Source organism: Lynx canadensis, chromosome B2 (genome assembly GCF_007474595.2).
Source record: "Lynx canadensis isolate LIC74 chromosome B2, mLynCan4.pri.v2, whole genome shotgun sequence".
Classification (NCBI taxonomy): Eukaryota; Metazoa; Chordata; class Mammalia; order Carnivora; family Felidae; genus Lynx; species Lynx canadensis.
In genome coordinates, this window is record NC_044307.1 from 75,392,624 (window position 1) to 75,409,244 (window position 16,621).

A 16,621-nucleotide genomic window follows, 5' to 3' on the forward strand; every position below is an offset into this window, starting at 1 on the left:
ATTTTTTTAATTACATATTTTCAGAAGATATTTTAGGACAGCAACATAGTCATATAACTTAGATATGATCTGAATAATAATGTATATAATGCTTTCCAGGTTTCATTAAAGATATTTAGACCCAGGGAGTTGCTACTTGTGATTTTCATCCAGAGATGCGTGGGTGGCTCAGTCAGTTAAGCATCTGACTTTGCCTTAGTCATGAAATCACGGTTTGTGAGTTTGAGCCCTGCATTGGATGAGCTGAGTCCCGCTTCCGGTGAGCTGGAGGCCTGCTGTGGGTGAGCTCGAGCCTCACTTTGGGTGAGCATGAGTCCCACTTCTCTCCCTCTCTCTCTACCCCTTGCTCACTTGCACCCTCTCTCTCGAAAGAAAAGAAGAGGTTGAAAATAACATAGTATTTCCATTTATTTTTTACAGCACATCTAAATTAAACTAAATCTATGTCTTACATATAAAGTCAAAGAAAAATGTTCTTTTTCTTCATAAATTTTATTCCCTAAGCTCTTCTCTCATCCTGAGCTATTAATTTTATTATATAAATATGCCATGGACATTTATAAAGGTGATAGCTATTTGAGTAATTTTTAAAATGTTTTGAGGCATTTGCTATTTTAGCTGCTTACGTGCCTTGTTACAAATGTACATTTGGAGCATTAATTCGCAAACATTTCAACATTGAAAGGTAGATCTTAATAGTGAAGGAACCCTCTGAAATACAAAAAATTGCCATCTACACAGCTTATCATTATATTGACCTTCCCTTGGCTTTTGTTTTTACCTACTCTATCTCCCACGTAAGGAAAATCAAGCAGCTGGATGTCTTCTATACAACAGTGAAGTCACAACAGCAGGATTATCTCAGTAAGACAACTGCAATTCTCTCAGTGATGTCTGCATTTCACAAATTCAACCTTCATCCCACTCTGTCAATTTTTATCTGGGCATTACCTGACTAGTAACTCTGTATGAAACATGCGGGGGTTCTCCGGCACACACACAGACACCCTCACCATATGTCTTGTCTTCATTCCTTCTTTTCCTTCCCCAGGGCCTTTCTACTATGGTCACCCTGGGTGCAACACTCTTGCCTCTTCTTCCTTCTCTGATGCACCTTCCTCAAGCACTACTTACATAAAGCCAGTCCCCTTCTTTAAATATGACATTCTATTATTTCAAGTCTAAACACCTCTTTCTGAATTTCAAGAACTTTCATAATAATTTGAAATCTGAATTCCACTACATTTCAACATTAACACTTAGCTTTGTTCAGGGCATCCAAATCACTTACTGCACAAAAATACACCATTCTCTTCCTGAACCAGATATTTACATGCATCTCTTCCCTTCCTAAGATAGGATCTTCTTCCCTTTGTAATTATCCAAAGCTAAATCTAAGTTCCAATTTTGCTAAAACAATTTGACTGTTTCAGCCTTCTCTGAATGACATTATCCTCTGAATGAATATGGAATTTACAATTTATACCAGTTTACGTACATATTGTCTAATAATTGATTGCCTTTGTTTTATGTGTGCCTTCAACTATACAGTAGAGACGACATCTTATTCTTCAATATTCTATTACATATAAACAGCTGCCATTTAAGTGCCTATTCTGTGTCAGATACTATGCTAGACTTTTAAAATAATAGTAGGTGTAGTTAAGATCAAGAATGTCAGTGAGGGCCTAATATAATATTAAGAGTTGAAAGACTAAAGGTAGGCTACTAATGAAGATGAATATTCAGAGATGAGCTAGGAAAAACATAAAGGTGACTGTATTGCCTAGCTGTTATGATTATATGGATATTAATTATTAATATTAATAGCCATATTAATTAGCCCTCTCTACCCTAGAACTATTTTCTATATTGACTCATTCTTAAAATTCTCTCTAGATTCCAGTTAAATTGTAAGTGTCCTTCTTAGACATTTTATACTTCACAGAATTAACACATTTTGGGGGTAGTTCCTAAGGACAGGATCTGTGGACAGTGCAGTTTACCTTGTGGGAGAAAAGCTAAGGAAGCAACTTAGGTTAAAAAAAAAAAAAGTGAAAAAAATTGGGAAGACTGGAAATCATGAAAAACATTCTGCTTTACAAGTTTGCCTGGTATAAACCTCAAAGAGCAAAGTGAATCAATTTTAGCCATGACTGCTCAAAAGAAAGATCAGTAAGGGGGTGATGCTTCAGAAGTCATAGCTGCATTATCGACAATAGCCAAAGTATGGAAAGAACCCAAATGTCCAACGATGGATGAATGGATAAAGAAGATGTGGTATTTATATATACAACAGAGTATCACTCGGCAATCAGAAAGAATGAAATCTTGCCATTTGCAACTACGTGGATGGAACTGGAAGGTATTATGCTAAGTGAAATTAGTCAGAGAAAGACAAAAATCATATGACTTCACTCATATGAGGACTTTAAGACACAGAACAGATGAACACAAGGGAAGGGAAGCAAAAATAATATAAAAACAGGGAGGGGGACAAAACATAAGAGACTCTTAAATATGGAGAACAAACAGAGGGTTACTGGAGGGGTTGTGGGAGGGGGGATGGGCTAAATGGGTAAGAGGCATCAAGGAATCTACCCCTGAAATTATTGTTGCACTATATGCTAACTAACTTGGATTATTTTAAATGATAATAAAAATAATTAATTAATTAATTTTAAAAAAAGAAGTCACAGCTGAAGTGCCTCTGGCACCCCTAAAAAGTATCAGTTTGTTCATTCTTACTCCAAAAACATAGCACAAAGTGCTTGGCACGTGGAAGGAAGGAAGGAAGGAAGGAAGGAAGGAAGGAAGGAAGGAAGGAAGGACGGACGAACAAGAGCCAAGGCAGGGACAAGTACTTCTCACATTCCTGAGACAAGGAAGGTGACAGGGTCCATGTCCAAGAGCAAGGGCTCTGAGGCCTGCATGCACCTTCCAACTGCCACCCTGCACTACTGTGGAGCACACTCCCCTTTCCTTTCCTCACTGAATTATTGTGATAATTGTAAGAGTTAATCCAGGTAGTGTCTCGCACTGAAAGCTACTAAATGCTGGATACTATTCTTATTTTATTTTCATTAGCTCACTCACAGAGGAAAGTCAGATGAGCTACTTAAGGTCACAATGGTAAAGGAAATGGTAAAGGAAATGGATTTTTTGTGTACCTGTGTTCCTCTTAGTGGATGATTAAACCCAACAAATGTGAAAAAGGATTTTGCTTAAAGAAATTCAGAGGCAACTTCAACATTTATTCAACACTTATCATTTATAATAAACAAAGAAATACTAGGAACTTAGATAAAAATAATGGGGAAACTTAGTCTCTAAATGGTATCAGGATAAAATTAATCCAGTATGCAAAAATTAAAGGAATATAAATTAGGTGACATTCACTAGAAAAGCTAGTGAATGCTATCTGATATCATGAAAATTGTCAGCATGTTACAGGATAGAAAAAAGAACAAATTTGCCATAGTAGAAAAATTGGATAACTTACCTTGATGACATCTTCTGGCCACGCATTAAGAACTGAAGCAATATGCCCTTGGTCATGGATACTAATAAAGAGACCCCTGACAGAAAAAAAAAAAAAGGTAGTTTTAATTTACTTCAGACTTGTGAAACTACCATGAATATTTAAAATTTTTTTCAAATTTGTTTGATACACCTCCATTTTTATCAAACTAGTGAAAATTATTTCCTTACACATTTAAAAGCTAGGAATCTTATAAATTAGGGAGAAATTACCTTAAATAATGTATTGACATTAAAGGTAGATTATAATAATAAAGGTTCATTCTTATTACATATTCTTTAAGATTTTGTAATTAAAGAAGCATTCACTCTTTTGTATACAGAGAATTAAATAGCATTATCAATTCCACTCATAGATTTATTTAGGCTTTCATTAAATAATATACATAAAAGCACTTAGAAAAAGATGAAGTATATGTAAACAGGCATTTTCAGTATACACGCCACTTGATTACATAGTCACAGTGTGAAGATGAAAGCCTGTATTGGAATGACTGGTGTCACTGACTGGCTGGAGTGACTGACGAATGCTGGGCACTCCTTTTGTGTGAAACTTACTTGATTTTTTTTTTTTAAGTTCAAATACCCAAGTTACAATTCTTTGATTTGCAGTCTTAGTTGCTGTTTTCAACTCTGTTAAGACTCAATTGAAGTCTTTAACACTGCCTCTCCTGCCTCCCATTTCCTATGAAAACCTAACAACTAACTGAAAATTAAAATTAAAAATGAACTTCAATATCTTAATCTCATTTAAAAGCTTTACTTTAGTATTGTTAAATGTAACTCAAATACAGAGAGCCAGATACAACCAATGTACAGCTTAGTGAATTTTTATAAGGCAACCACCCTTGTACATAATAGCATTTAAGCAGAGAGAGCCTTGCAGGCATCCCAGAAACCCTCCACATGTTTCTCCCAATCAAAACCCTCCTCCCCTCCTAAGAGTACCAACTGTCCCAACTTTTATGGTCTCTTTTCTTTAACTTATAGTCCTATCATCCAAATGAAAAGCCATCTCTAGACACAATTTGTCTTCTAAAGTTTCCCATAATCTGAATTTTGCTGATTAAATTCCTATGGTATAGATTAACAAATTACTCTTTCTTCTGTATTTCTTGAGAAATTGGTAATTGAATTTAAAGGCTTAATGAGATTCGTGTCCATTTTTTATAAGACACTTCATAGTTGGGTGTTATCAGAAGATGCATAGTATTATCACCAGCTAGACCTTAAGACTTGATCCTTCCTGTCCACCTGCTTGTACTCACTGACATTTGTCCTCTATTTTTCCTTACCTCTTCTTTCCCGCTTATCTCTTAACTGAGGCAAATGGGAAGTAAAACTTTCTCTTGAGCAACAGAGCCTATCCTGACCAGCCGGCCCAGACTACCCAGACTAGTGTGGATTTAACCCGACTCACACCTGAGCAGATGGATCCTGGAATGACCTCCAGAGTGACCAACAACTACCTTTATCTTGTTCTAATACTAGAATCTCTGCCCAGGGAGGAGGCACAAGCTCCATTTACATAACACACAATGTATGTATAGACATGTTTCCTTAAGGCACATGCATGACCTTATGCTTGCCTCTACATACAATGATGACAAGGGAGCCCTGTCTAAATACTCATCCTAACTCTAAACAAAAGAAACCCAACCACCCTTGCTCAGGAGTCATGGCTTTGGAAGCCATTCCCCATGATCTCCTTATTTGCTGCAAATAAAGTACTTTGTGAGATAACCTAACCCAGTGCAGTTTCTGATGCACAAACGAGCAAACTCACATTGGTTCAGTTACAGTATCTTGCAGTGTTTTGTGTGATTGCCACAGCTGCTAATGCTTAATATCTAAATTCATTAATTCATTAGGGATTACAATGGAATATTCCAATTCTGTCAATCATTCCTCATTTGCTGAAACTCTTCTTTAAAGAGAAATTTCACCACACCTATTGTTTGGTTACCCAATGGTAAAGCTGATAAAGAAGCTGGATTCTTCCTCTTTACTTACCAGTTTTATTTTAATGTTTATTTATTTTGAGAGAGAGAGAGAGTGTGCGTGTGTGTGTGTGCGCGCGCGCACGTGCATGCGTGCACTAGTGGACAAGGGGCAGAGGGTGAGGGAAAGAGAACCCCAAGTAGATTCTGCACTGTCAGTGCCAAGCCCAATGCGGGGCTCAATCTCACAAACCGTCAGATCATGACCTGAGCAAGATCAAGATCAAGAGTTGGATGCTTAGGGGTGCCTGAGTGGCTCAGTTGGTCAAGCATCCACCTTTGGCTCAGGTCACGAGCTCTCTTTTGGAAGTTCAAGCCCCACACCGGGCTCTGTGCTGATAGCTTGGAGCCTAGAACCTGCTTCAGATTCTGTGTTTCTCTCTCCCTCTCTGCCCCTCCCCTGCTCACGCTCTGTCTCTCTCAAAAATAAACATTAAAAAAAAATAATAAAAAAATAAATGAGTTGGATGCTTAACTGACTGAGCCACCTACGCACCCCTTTATTTACCAGTTTTTGAAATAAAGAGGCCATTTGCTAGAATCCTTCAAGAATTTCCACTAAAGTGTGTGTGTGTGTGTGTGTGTGTGTGTGTGTGTGTGATCAAAATAAACTCATGGATTTAAACATATTTGATGTGTTTTAATCCATCACAGTTACTTTCTTTATTGATACTAAAATTGTCCCATACTTAGTCAGTGGAAGACTCTTCATGTTGGCCTGAGTCCTTTTGACATAACTATAGTTTTGGACAGCTTCCTTGATCTTGGTTATGACAAAATGTTCCTTTTTGTCTCTAAAAGGTCTGCCCAAGGCCCATGAGCCATTTCTTTAAGAATCCCTGTTTTCTTCTGGTAGAAAATGATATTTCAAGACCACAATCCAGGTAACAGACATCCCTCCTGCTATTGGTTGGTTAAAGTACTGTTATAAAAATTAAAAACATTGTTAAGATTCACTTCCTACTTATGGCCAGAAATCTCAATTTGGCACTTTTTTTAAGTTTATTTATTTGAGTAATATCTACACGCAATACGGGACTTGAACTCACAACCACATGATCAAGAGCCGTACATTCATCCAACTAAATCAGCCAGGTGCCCCAAATTGGCACTCTTCTTTTGCAAAATTTACCACTATGATTTCCTAGCAAATTCAACTTAGCAGTCTCTGAGAGGGCCATTTCACACTTTCTCTTTTCCCCTCACCTCCTACACCCATCTCCCTCTCTCAGCTGATGAGCAAATCTTCTTAGATCCAACAAGGTGAAAACTACCTCATCTCTCTAATATAAACTCCACTAACCCATCTGCATCTTTTAAAGTAGATTTTTTTTTTTTAGCAGTTTTAGGTTCACAGCAAAATTAGGCAGAAGTTATAGAGATTTCTCATAAACTTCCTGCCTCCCCTCCACATGACTACCGGCCTCCTCACCCCCACCCCCCCACCGACAACATCCTTCACACCACAGTGGACACTAACACATCATTGCCACCCAGAGTACATAGTTTCCATTAGGGTTCACTCTTAGTGTTGTACATTCTGTGGGTTTGGACATATTTACAGTGATATGTAGCCACAATTGTAGTATCATACAGAGTAGATTCACGGCTCTGAATGTCCTCTCTGTTCTACCTATTTATCCTTCCCTCTCAAGCCCCCAGCCACCACTAATCTTTTTACTGTTTCCAAAGTTTTCCCTTGTCTAAAATGTCATATAGCTGAAATCATACAGTTTATAGTCTTTTCAGATCGGCTTCTTTCACTTAGTAAAAAGTTCCTCCATGTCTTTTCATGGCTTCATAGCTCATTTCTTTTTAACACTGAGTAATATTCCATTGTCTGAATATACCACAGTTTGTTTACCCATCCACCTACTGAAGGACATATTGGTTGCTCCCAAGTTCTGGCAATTATGATAAAGCTATTAAAAACTTTTGTGTGCAGGTTTTTGTGCAGACATAAGTTTTTAATTCCTTTGGGTAAATATCAGGAATGCAATTACTGGATTGTATGATAAGAGGAGGTTTTAAGAACTCACAAACTGTCTTCCAAAGTAGCTGTATTGTTTTGCCTTCCCACCGGAAATGAATGAGAGTTCCTATTGCTCTATATCCTGACCAGTACTTGGGTGTTGTCAGTGTTCCGGATTTTGTCATTCTAATAAACGTGTAGTGGTAGCTCACTATTGTTTTAGTTTGTATTTCCCTGATGATGTGAAATGTGGAGTATCTCTTAACATGCTTATTTGCCATTAATATATCTTCTTTGGTGAGGTGACGGTCAAGTCTTTGGCCCATTATTAAATTGGGTTGTTTCCTTATGGTTGATTTTTTAAGAGTTATTTGTATCTTTGGGATAATGTCCTTTGTCAGATATATCTCTTGCAAATATTTTTTCCAAATATGTGGCTTGTCTTTTCATTCTCATCACAGTGTCTTTTTTTAAGTAAACTCACTGCCAATGTGGGGCTCAAAATCACACCCAAAGATCAAGAGTTGCATAGTCTACCAACTGAGCCAGTCAGTCACCCCAACAGTATCTTTCAGCAAGCAGAAATTTTATGGGGTGCTTGGGTGGCTCAGTCAGTTGAGCGTCCGACTTCAGCTCAGGTCATGATCTCGCGGTCCATGAGCTCAAGCCCCATGTCAATCTCTGTGTTGACAGCTCAGAGCCTGGAGCCTGCTTCAGATTCTGTGTCTCCCTCTCTCTCTCTGCCCCTCCCCTGCTCGCACTCTGTCTCTCAAAATTGAATAAACATTTTAAAAAAATTTTTAAGCAAAAGAAAGCAGAAATTTTAAATTTTAATGAAGTACAGCTCATCCATTATTTCTTTCAGTGGATTGTGCCTGTGGTGTTGTATCTAAAAAGTCATTGCCATAACTGAGGTCACCTAGATTTTCTCCTATGTTATCTTCTAGGAGTTTTATAGTTTTATGTTTTACATTTAGGTTTGTGATCCATTTTAAGTTAATCTTTGTGAGAGATATAAAGTCTGCCTAGATTCATCTTTTTGCACGTGGATGTCCAGTTGTTCCAGCACCATTTATTGAAAAGACTACATTTTATCCATTGTGTTGCTCTGAATTTCTGCCTTCCCTCCTGTTACAGTGGAAGAAATTTCCTATTGCCAAGGCCAACCTCTCACATGCACTCTAGATTCTACTCCATCACAGCTTTTCAAGGGCTTCATTCCTACAATTATCCCATCTCTATGCTATACCATCACTTTCTCTACTGGATCATTCTTACTGGCATAACAACCTGCCTTAATACTATCTATCTTCTGAAAAAACTGGGTTTTGTCCTCTACTCTCCTCTCTTCAGAGCAAAACCCTTCAAAGATTGATGTATTCTTTTTTATTTTTTTTTAGAGCTAATTGTCTTTATTTTTTTATTTTTATTTTTTTAAATTTTTTCAATATATGAAGTTTATTGTTAAATTGATTTCCATACAACACCCAGTGCTCATCCCAAAAGGTGCCCTCCTCAATACCCATCACCCACCCCCCACTGCCTCCCACCCCCCATCAACCCTCAGTTTGTTCTCAGTTTTTAAGAGTCTCTTATGCTTTGGCGCTCTCCCCCTCTAACCTCCTTTTTATTTCCCTTCCCCTCCCGCATGGGTTTCTGTGAAGTTTCTCAGGATCCACCTAAGAATGAAAACATATGGTATCTGTCTTTCTCTGTATGGCTTATTTCACTTAGCATAACACTCTCCAGTTCCATCCATGTTGCTACAAATTCTTTCTCATTGCCACATAGTACTCCATTGTGTATATAAACCACAATTTCTTTATCCATTCATCAGTTGATGGACATTTAGGCTCTTTCCATAATTTGGCTATTGTTGAGAGTGCTGCTATAAACATTGGGGTACAAGTGCCTCTATGCATCAGTACTCCTGTATCCCTTGGATAAATTCCTAGCAGTGCTACTGCTGGGTCATAGGGTAGGTCTATTTTTAATTTTTTGAGGAAGCTCCACACTGTTTTCCAGAGCGGCTGCACCAATTTGCATTCCCACCAACAGTGCAAGAGGGTTCCCGTTTCTCCACATCCTCTCCAGCATCTATAGTCTCCTGATTTGTTCATTTTGGCCACTCTGACTGGTGTGAGGTGATATCTCAGTGTGGTCTTGATTTGTATTTCCCTGATGAGGAGCGACGTTGAACATCTTTTCATGTGCCTGTTGGCCATCTGGATGTCTTCTTTAGAGAAGTTCTATTCATGTTTTCTGCCCATTTCTTCACTGGGTTATTTGTTTTTCGGGTGTGGAGTTTGGTGACCTCTTTGTAGATTTTGGATACTAGCCCTTTGTCCGATATGTCATTTGCAAATATATTTTCCCATTCCGTTGGTTGCCTTTTAGTTTTGTTGATCGTTTCCTTTGCTGTGCAGAAGTTATCTTCATAAGGTCCCAGTAGTTCATTTTTGCTTTTAATTGCCTTGCCTTTGGGGATGTGTCAAGTAAGAAATTGCTAAAGCTGAGGTCAGAGAGGTCTTTTCCTGCTTTCTCCTCTAGGGTTTTGATGGTTTCCTGTCTCACATTCAGGTCCTTTATCCATTTTGAGTTTACTTTTCTGAATGGTGTGAGAAAGTGGTCTAGTTTCAATCTTCTGCATGTTGCTGCCAGTTCTCCCAGCACCATTTGTTAAAGAGACTGTCTTTTTTCCATTGGATGTTCTTTCCTGCTTTGTCAAAGATTAGTTGGCCATACGTTTGTGGGTCTAGTTCTGGGGTTTCTATTCTATTCCATTGGTCTATGTGTCTGTTTTTGTGCCAATACCACGCTGTCTTGATGATGACAGCTTTGTAGTAGAGGCTAAAGTCTGGGATTGTGATGCCTCCTGCTTTGGTCTTCTTCTTCAAAATTACTTTGGCTATTTGGGGCCTTTTGTGGTTCCATATGAATTTTCGGATTGTTTGTTGTAGTTTCGAGAAGAATGCTGGTGCAATTTTGATTGGGATTGCATTGAATGTGTAGATAGCTTTGGGTAGTATTGACATTTTGACAATATTTATTCTTCCAATCCATGAGCACGGAATGTTTTTCCATTTCTTTATATCTTCTTCAATTTCCTTCATAAGCTTTCTATAGTTTTCAGCATACAGATCTTTTACATCTTTGGTTAGATTTATTCCTAGGTATTTTATACTTCTTGGTGCAATTGTGAATGGGATCAGTTTCTTTATTTGTCTTTCTGTTGCTTCATTATTAGTGTATAAGAATGCAACTGATTTCTGTACATTGACTTTGTATCCTGCAACTTTGCTAAATTCATGTATCAGTTCTAGCAGAGTTTTGGTGGAATCTATCGGATTTTCCATGTATAATATCATGTCATCTGCAAAAAGTGAAAGCTTAACTTCATCTTTGCCAATTTTGATGCCTTTGATTTCCTTTTGTTGTCTGCCGATGCTAGAACTTCCAACACTTAAACAACAGTGGTGAGAGTGGACATCCCTGTCGTGTTCCTGATCTCAGGGAGAAAGCTCTCAGTTTTTCCCCACTGAGGATGATGTTAGCTGTGGGCTTTTCATAAGTGGCTTTAATGATCTTTAAGTATGTTCCTTCTATCCTGACTTTCTCGAGGGTTTTTATTAAGAAAGGGTGCTGAATTTTGTCAAAGGCCTTTTCTGCATCGATTGACAGGATCATATGGTTCTTATCTTTTCTTTTATTAATGTGATGTATCACATTTATTGATTTGCGAATGTTGAACCAGCCCTGCATCCCAGGAATGAATCCCACTTGATCATGGTGAATAATTCTTTTTATATGCTGTTGAATTCGATTTGCTAGTATCTTATTGAGAATTTTTACATCCATATTCATCAGGGATATTGGCCTGGAGTTCTCTTTTTTTACTGGGTCTCTGTCTGGTTTAGGAATCAAAGTAATACTGGCTTCATAGAATGAGTCTGGAAGTTTTCCTTCCCTTTCTATTTTTTGGAATAGCCTGAGAAGAATAGGTATTATCTCTGCTTTAAACGTCTGGTAGAACTCTCCTGGGAAGCCATCTGGTCCTGGACTCTTATTTGTTGGGAGATTTTTGATGACTGATTCAATTTCTTCGCTGGTTATGGGTCTGTTCAAGCTTTCTATTTCCTCCTGATTGAGTTTTGGAAAAGTGTGGGTGTTTGGGAATTTGTCCATTTCTTCCAGGTTGTCCAGCTTGTTGGCATATAATTTTTCATAGTATTCCCTGATAATTGCTTGTATCTCTGAGGGATTGGTCGTAATAATTCCATTTTCATTCATGATTTTATCTATTTGGGTCATCTCCCTTTTCTTTTTGAGAAGCCTGGCTAGAGGTTTATCAATTTTGTTTATTTTTTCAAAAAACCAACTCTTCCTTTGTTGATCTGCTCTACAGTTTTTTTAGATTCTATATTGTTTATTTCTGCTCTGATCTTTATTATTTCTCTTCTTCTGCTGGGTTTGGGGTGTCTTTGCTGTTCTGCTTCTATTTCCTTTAGGTGTGCTGTTAGATTTTGTATTTGGGATTTTTCTTGTTTCTTGAGATAGGCCTGGATTGCAATGAATTTTCCTCTCAGGACTGCCTTCACTGCATCCCAAAGCGTATGGATTGTTGTATTTTCATTTTCATTTGTTTCCATATATTTTTTAATTTCTTCTCTAATTGCCTGGTTGACCCACTCATTCTTTAGTAGGGTGTTCTTTAACCTCCATGCTTTTGGCGGTTTTCCAGACTTTTTCTTGTGGTTGATTTCAAGCTTCATAGCATTGTGGTCTGAAAGTATGCATGGTATGATTTCAATTCTTGTATACTTATGAAGGGCTCTTTTGTGACCCAGTATATGATCTATCTTGGAGAATGTTCCATGTGCACTCGAGAAGAAAGTATATTCTGTTGCTTTGGGATGCAGAGTTCTAAATATATCTGTCAAGTCCATCTGATCCAATGTATCATTCAGGGCCCTTGTTTCTTTATTGACCGTGTGTCTAGATGATCTATCTACTTCTGTAAGGGGAGTGTTAAAGTCCCCTGCAATTACCACATTCTTATCAATAAGGTTGCTTATGTTTGTGAGTAATTGTTTTATGTATTTGGGGGCTCCTGTATTCAGCGCATAGACATTTATAATTGTTAGCTCTTCCTGATGGATAGACCGTGTGATTATTATATAATGCCCTTCCTCATCTCTTGTTACAGCCTTTAATTTAAAGTCTAGTCTGTCTGATGTAAGTATGGCTACTTCAGCTTTCTTTTGACTTCCAATGGCATGATAAATAGTTCTCCATCCCCTCACTCTCAATCTGAAGGTGTCCTTAGGTCTAAAATGAGTCTCTTGTAGACAGCAAATAGATGGGTCTTGTTTTTTTTATCCATTCTAATACCCTATGTCTTTTGGTTGGCGCATTTAATCCGTTTACATTCAGTGTTATTATAGAAAGATACGGGTTTAGAGTCATTGTGATGTCTATATGTTTTATGCTTGTAGTGATGTCTCTGGTACTTTGTCTCACAGGGTCCCCCTTAGGATCTCTTGTAGGGCTGGTTTAGTGGTGACAAATTCCTTCAGTTTTTGTTTGTTTGGGAAGACCTTTATCTCTCCTTCTATTCTAAATGACAGACTTGCTGGATAAAGGATTCTCGGCTGCATATTTTTTCTGTTCATCACATGGAAGATCTCCTGCCATTCCTTTCTGGCCTGCCAAGTTTCAGTAGAGAGATGGGTCAGGAGTCTTATAGGTCTCCCTTTATATGTTAGAGCACGTTTATCTCTAGCTACTTTCAGAATTTTCTCTTTATCCTTGTATTTTGCCAGTTTCACTATGATATGTTGTGCAGAAGATCGATTCAAGTGACGTCTGAAGGGAGTTCTCTGTGCCTCTTGGATTTCAATGCCTTTTTCCTTCCCCAGATCCGGGAAGTTCTCAGCTATTATTTCTTCAAGTACACCTTCAGCAATTCCCTCTCTCTTCCTCCTCTGGAATACCAATTATGTGTATATTATTTCTCTTTAGTGCATCACTTAGTTCTCTAATTTTCCCCTCATACTCCTGGATTTTTTTATCTCTCTTTTTCCCAGCTTCTTCTTTTTCCATAATTTTATCTTCTAGTTCACCTATTCTCTCCTCTGCCTCTTCAATCCGAGCCGTGGTTGTCTCCATTTTATTTTGCAGCTCATTGATAGGATTTTTTAGCTCCTCCTGGCTGCTCCTTAGTCCCTTGATCTCTGTAGCAATAGATTCTCTGCTGTCCTTTATACTGTTTTCAAGCCCAGCGATTAATTTTATGACTATTATTCTAAATTCACTTTCTGTTATATTGTTTAAATCGTTTTCGATCAGTTCGTTAGCTGTTGTTATTTCCTGGACGGTTTTTTGAGGGGAATTCTTCCGTTTCGTCATTTTGGATAGTCCCTGGAGTGGTGCAGGACTGCGGGGCACTTCCCCTGTGCTGTCTTGAATAACTTGCGTTGGTGGGCGGGGCCACAGTCAGACCTGATGTCTGCCCCCCGCCCACCCCACCGCTGGGGCCACAGTCACACTGGTGTGTGCCTTCTCTTCCCCTCTCCTAGGGGCGGGATTCACTGTGGGGTGGAGTGGCTCATCTGGGCTACTTGCACACTGCCAGACTTGTGGTGCTGGGGATCTGGCGTATTAGCTGGGATGGATCGGCAAGGTGCACAGGGGTGGGAGGGGCAGGCTCAGCTGGCTTTTCCTTCGGAGATCGGCTTCGGGAGGGGCCCTGCGGCACCGGGAGGGAGTCAGACCGCCTGAGGGATGGATCAGCAGAAGCACAGCGTTGGGTGTTTGCGGGGTGCAAGCAAGTTCCCTGGCAGGAACTGGTTCCCTTTGGGATTTTGGCTGGGGGATGGGCGAGGGAGATGGCGCTGTCGAGCGCCTTTATTCCCCACCAATCTGGGCTCTGTTGTCCGGGGCTCAACAACTCTCCCTCCCGTTGTCCTCCAGCCCTCCCGTTCTCCGAGCAGAGCTGTTAGCTTATAACCTTCCAGATGTTAAGTCCCTCTTGCTGTCAGAACACACTCCGTCCGGCCCCTCCGCTTTTGCCAGCCAGACTCGGGGGCTCTGCTTGGCCGGTGGGCCGCCCCTCCGCCCCGGCTCCCTCCCGCAAGTCTGTGTAGGGCGCCGCCTCGCCGCCCTTCCTACCCCTCTTCGGTGGGCCTCTCGTCTGTGCTTGGCTCCAGAGACTCCGTTCTGCTAGTGTTCTGGTGGTTTTCTGGGTTATTTAGGCAGGTGTAGGTGGAATCTAAGTGATCAGCAGGATGCGTGGTGAGCCCAGCGTCCTCCTACGCCGCCATCTTCCAAGACTGATGTATTCTTACTGTCTCTATTTTCTTACCTCCCATTCTGTCTTCAATCTACTAATAAGCCTTTTTTTCCCTCACTTCTCCACCAAAACAACTCTTACCAAAGTCACTAACAACTCACATCTGACTGCAGGCAAAGGTCAATGCTCAATTCTCATCTTACTTGACTTCTCAACTGTGTTTGACGTGACATTAAATAGTATGTTCATAATGATGACTCTCAGACTTCTGTCTTCAACCTAGACCACTTCCTTGAGCTCCAAACTATGTATTTAGCCAACTACTTAACTCCTCTAATCATTCAGGCCTCAACTCTCAGCTGAGTTCCTCAAACAGGTCTTTTCTGATAACAGCAATTAAAGTACCTCCACGCTAACATTTTGATCATCTTCACAATACTTCCAAGTATCTGAAACGATCTTATTTTTTCACATTTACTATCTGTCTCCTCCTTGCCACCACCACCCCCAGTATACATATACACACAATGCAATGAGTTCCTTAAGTACAAACTCTATTTTTCTCACATTAGTAACTCCAATGTCTTTACGCTGGCACATAGTATGTGTCCAACAATACGTGCTGATGATAATACTGAAAAAATAAGTCTTCTATAACCAAAATTCTTAAAGTACAGAAAACATGAAATAAGCCCAGATTTACACTGACTTATTAAATAACCAAAAGTTATAGTATGATAGTAAGTGCTAAAGGCAGATTACTGATGATTGTCTGACTCAACAAAAACATTAATTTGCCAAGTTGGCACTAAATTATATCCTTTCCTGGGTTTTCTTTTTTTTTCTTTTCTTTTTTTTTGCTATTTCACATGAATTTATTTTGTTTCTCCAAAATAAGAATAAGCTCTGTATTAGTAACATATTTTTTTTGGATCCCTGTCATATCCAACTATGCAATCAACAAGATCTCAATGAATTATTCTAAAATTAAAATGAAATATTTTTGGACTTTTTAAAGAAGTCCAAATTGTTGAATTATCTAAAATGTTTTTGGCAATATATCATTAAGTAATATTTCTTGGGAACTTGTTAGTTATCCAAGGTTTTCCAAGCACCACTAGTCTCAGGAAATAGTATCTTAAAAAAAAAACAAAAACAAAAAGAAGAGGGACAACGAATGATACTAAAATTTACATAAATTAAATGCCAAGGTTTATTATACAAAGATATGAGCACGATTTCACTGGGAGATTCATTTAACCACCTGTAATCTCTTGTACTGAGCAGAGATTCATTAGTGGCTAAAGTCCTTACTCTTACAGAGAGCTCAATAAATGAAGCATCTGTAATGTCCCACCAAATCAAGCATTTTGGGAGAATAATTTGCAAAACTTCATGTAATATCTCCTTGATCAGAAAACTAATGAGATACCCAAAAATCAGCAGGACATGACTCATACTTGCTGGGATAGAGTTGAATATAAAACATTAATCCTCAACATATACATGTAGTGACATATATACAAATGAAAACTTTAGACCAGAAGGTTATTTATCAATGATATTTTTAAATAAATGGAATTTCAATAAACACTTCTCCACCCATGTTTTTGTTGATCAGTTTATTTAGAATATTTCATTTTTATCCAAAGTATATTAAATATGGAAACTAAAAATACTCATGCTTTTGTGTCTAGTTCATGTAAGAACTAAGATAATTTCAAAATGTGGGTCATTTTCTCATGTACATACTTCAAACTTTTCTCATAACCTCTAACATTGTATATACTGCACTCTCAAAAGAGATTTATGAGATAA

General features: G+C 38.7%; 1 protein-coding gene across 1 annotated transcript in view; it reads right to left on the reverse strand.

Moving 5' to 3' along the window:
- Positions 1-16,621, reverse strand: part of ME1 (malic enzyme 1) — a 194,282-nt gene that overhangs the window by 108,020 nt on the left and 69,641 nt on the right. Inside the window, exon 4 of the mRNA XM_030315911.1 lies at positions 3,503-3,578. Coding sequence (XP_030171771.1) covers positions 3,503-3,578 — 76 coding nt within the window. The remainder of the gene's footprint in view (positions 1-3,502; positions 3,579-16,621) is intronic.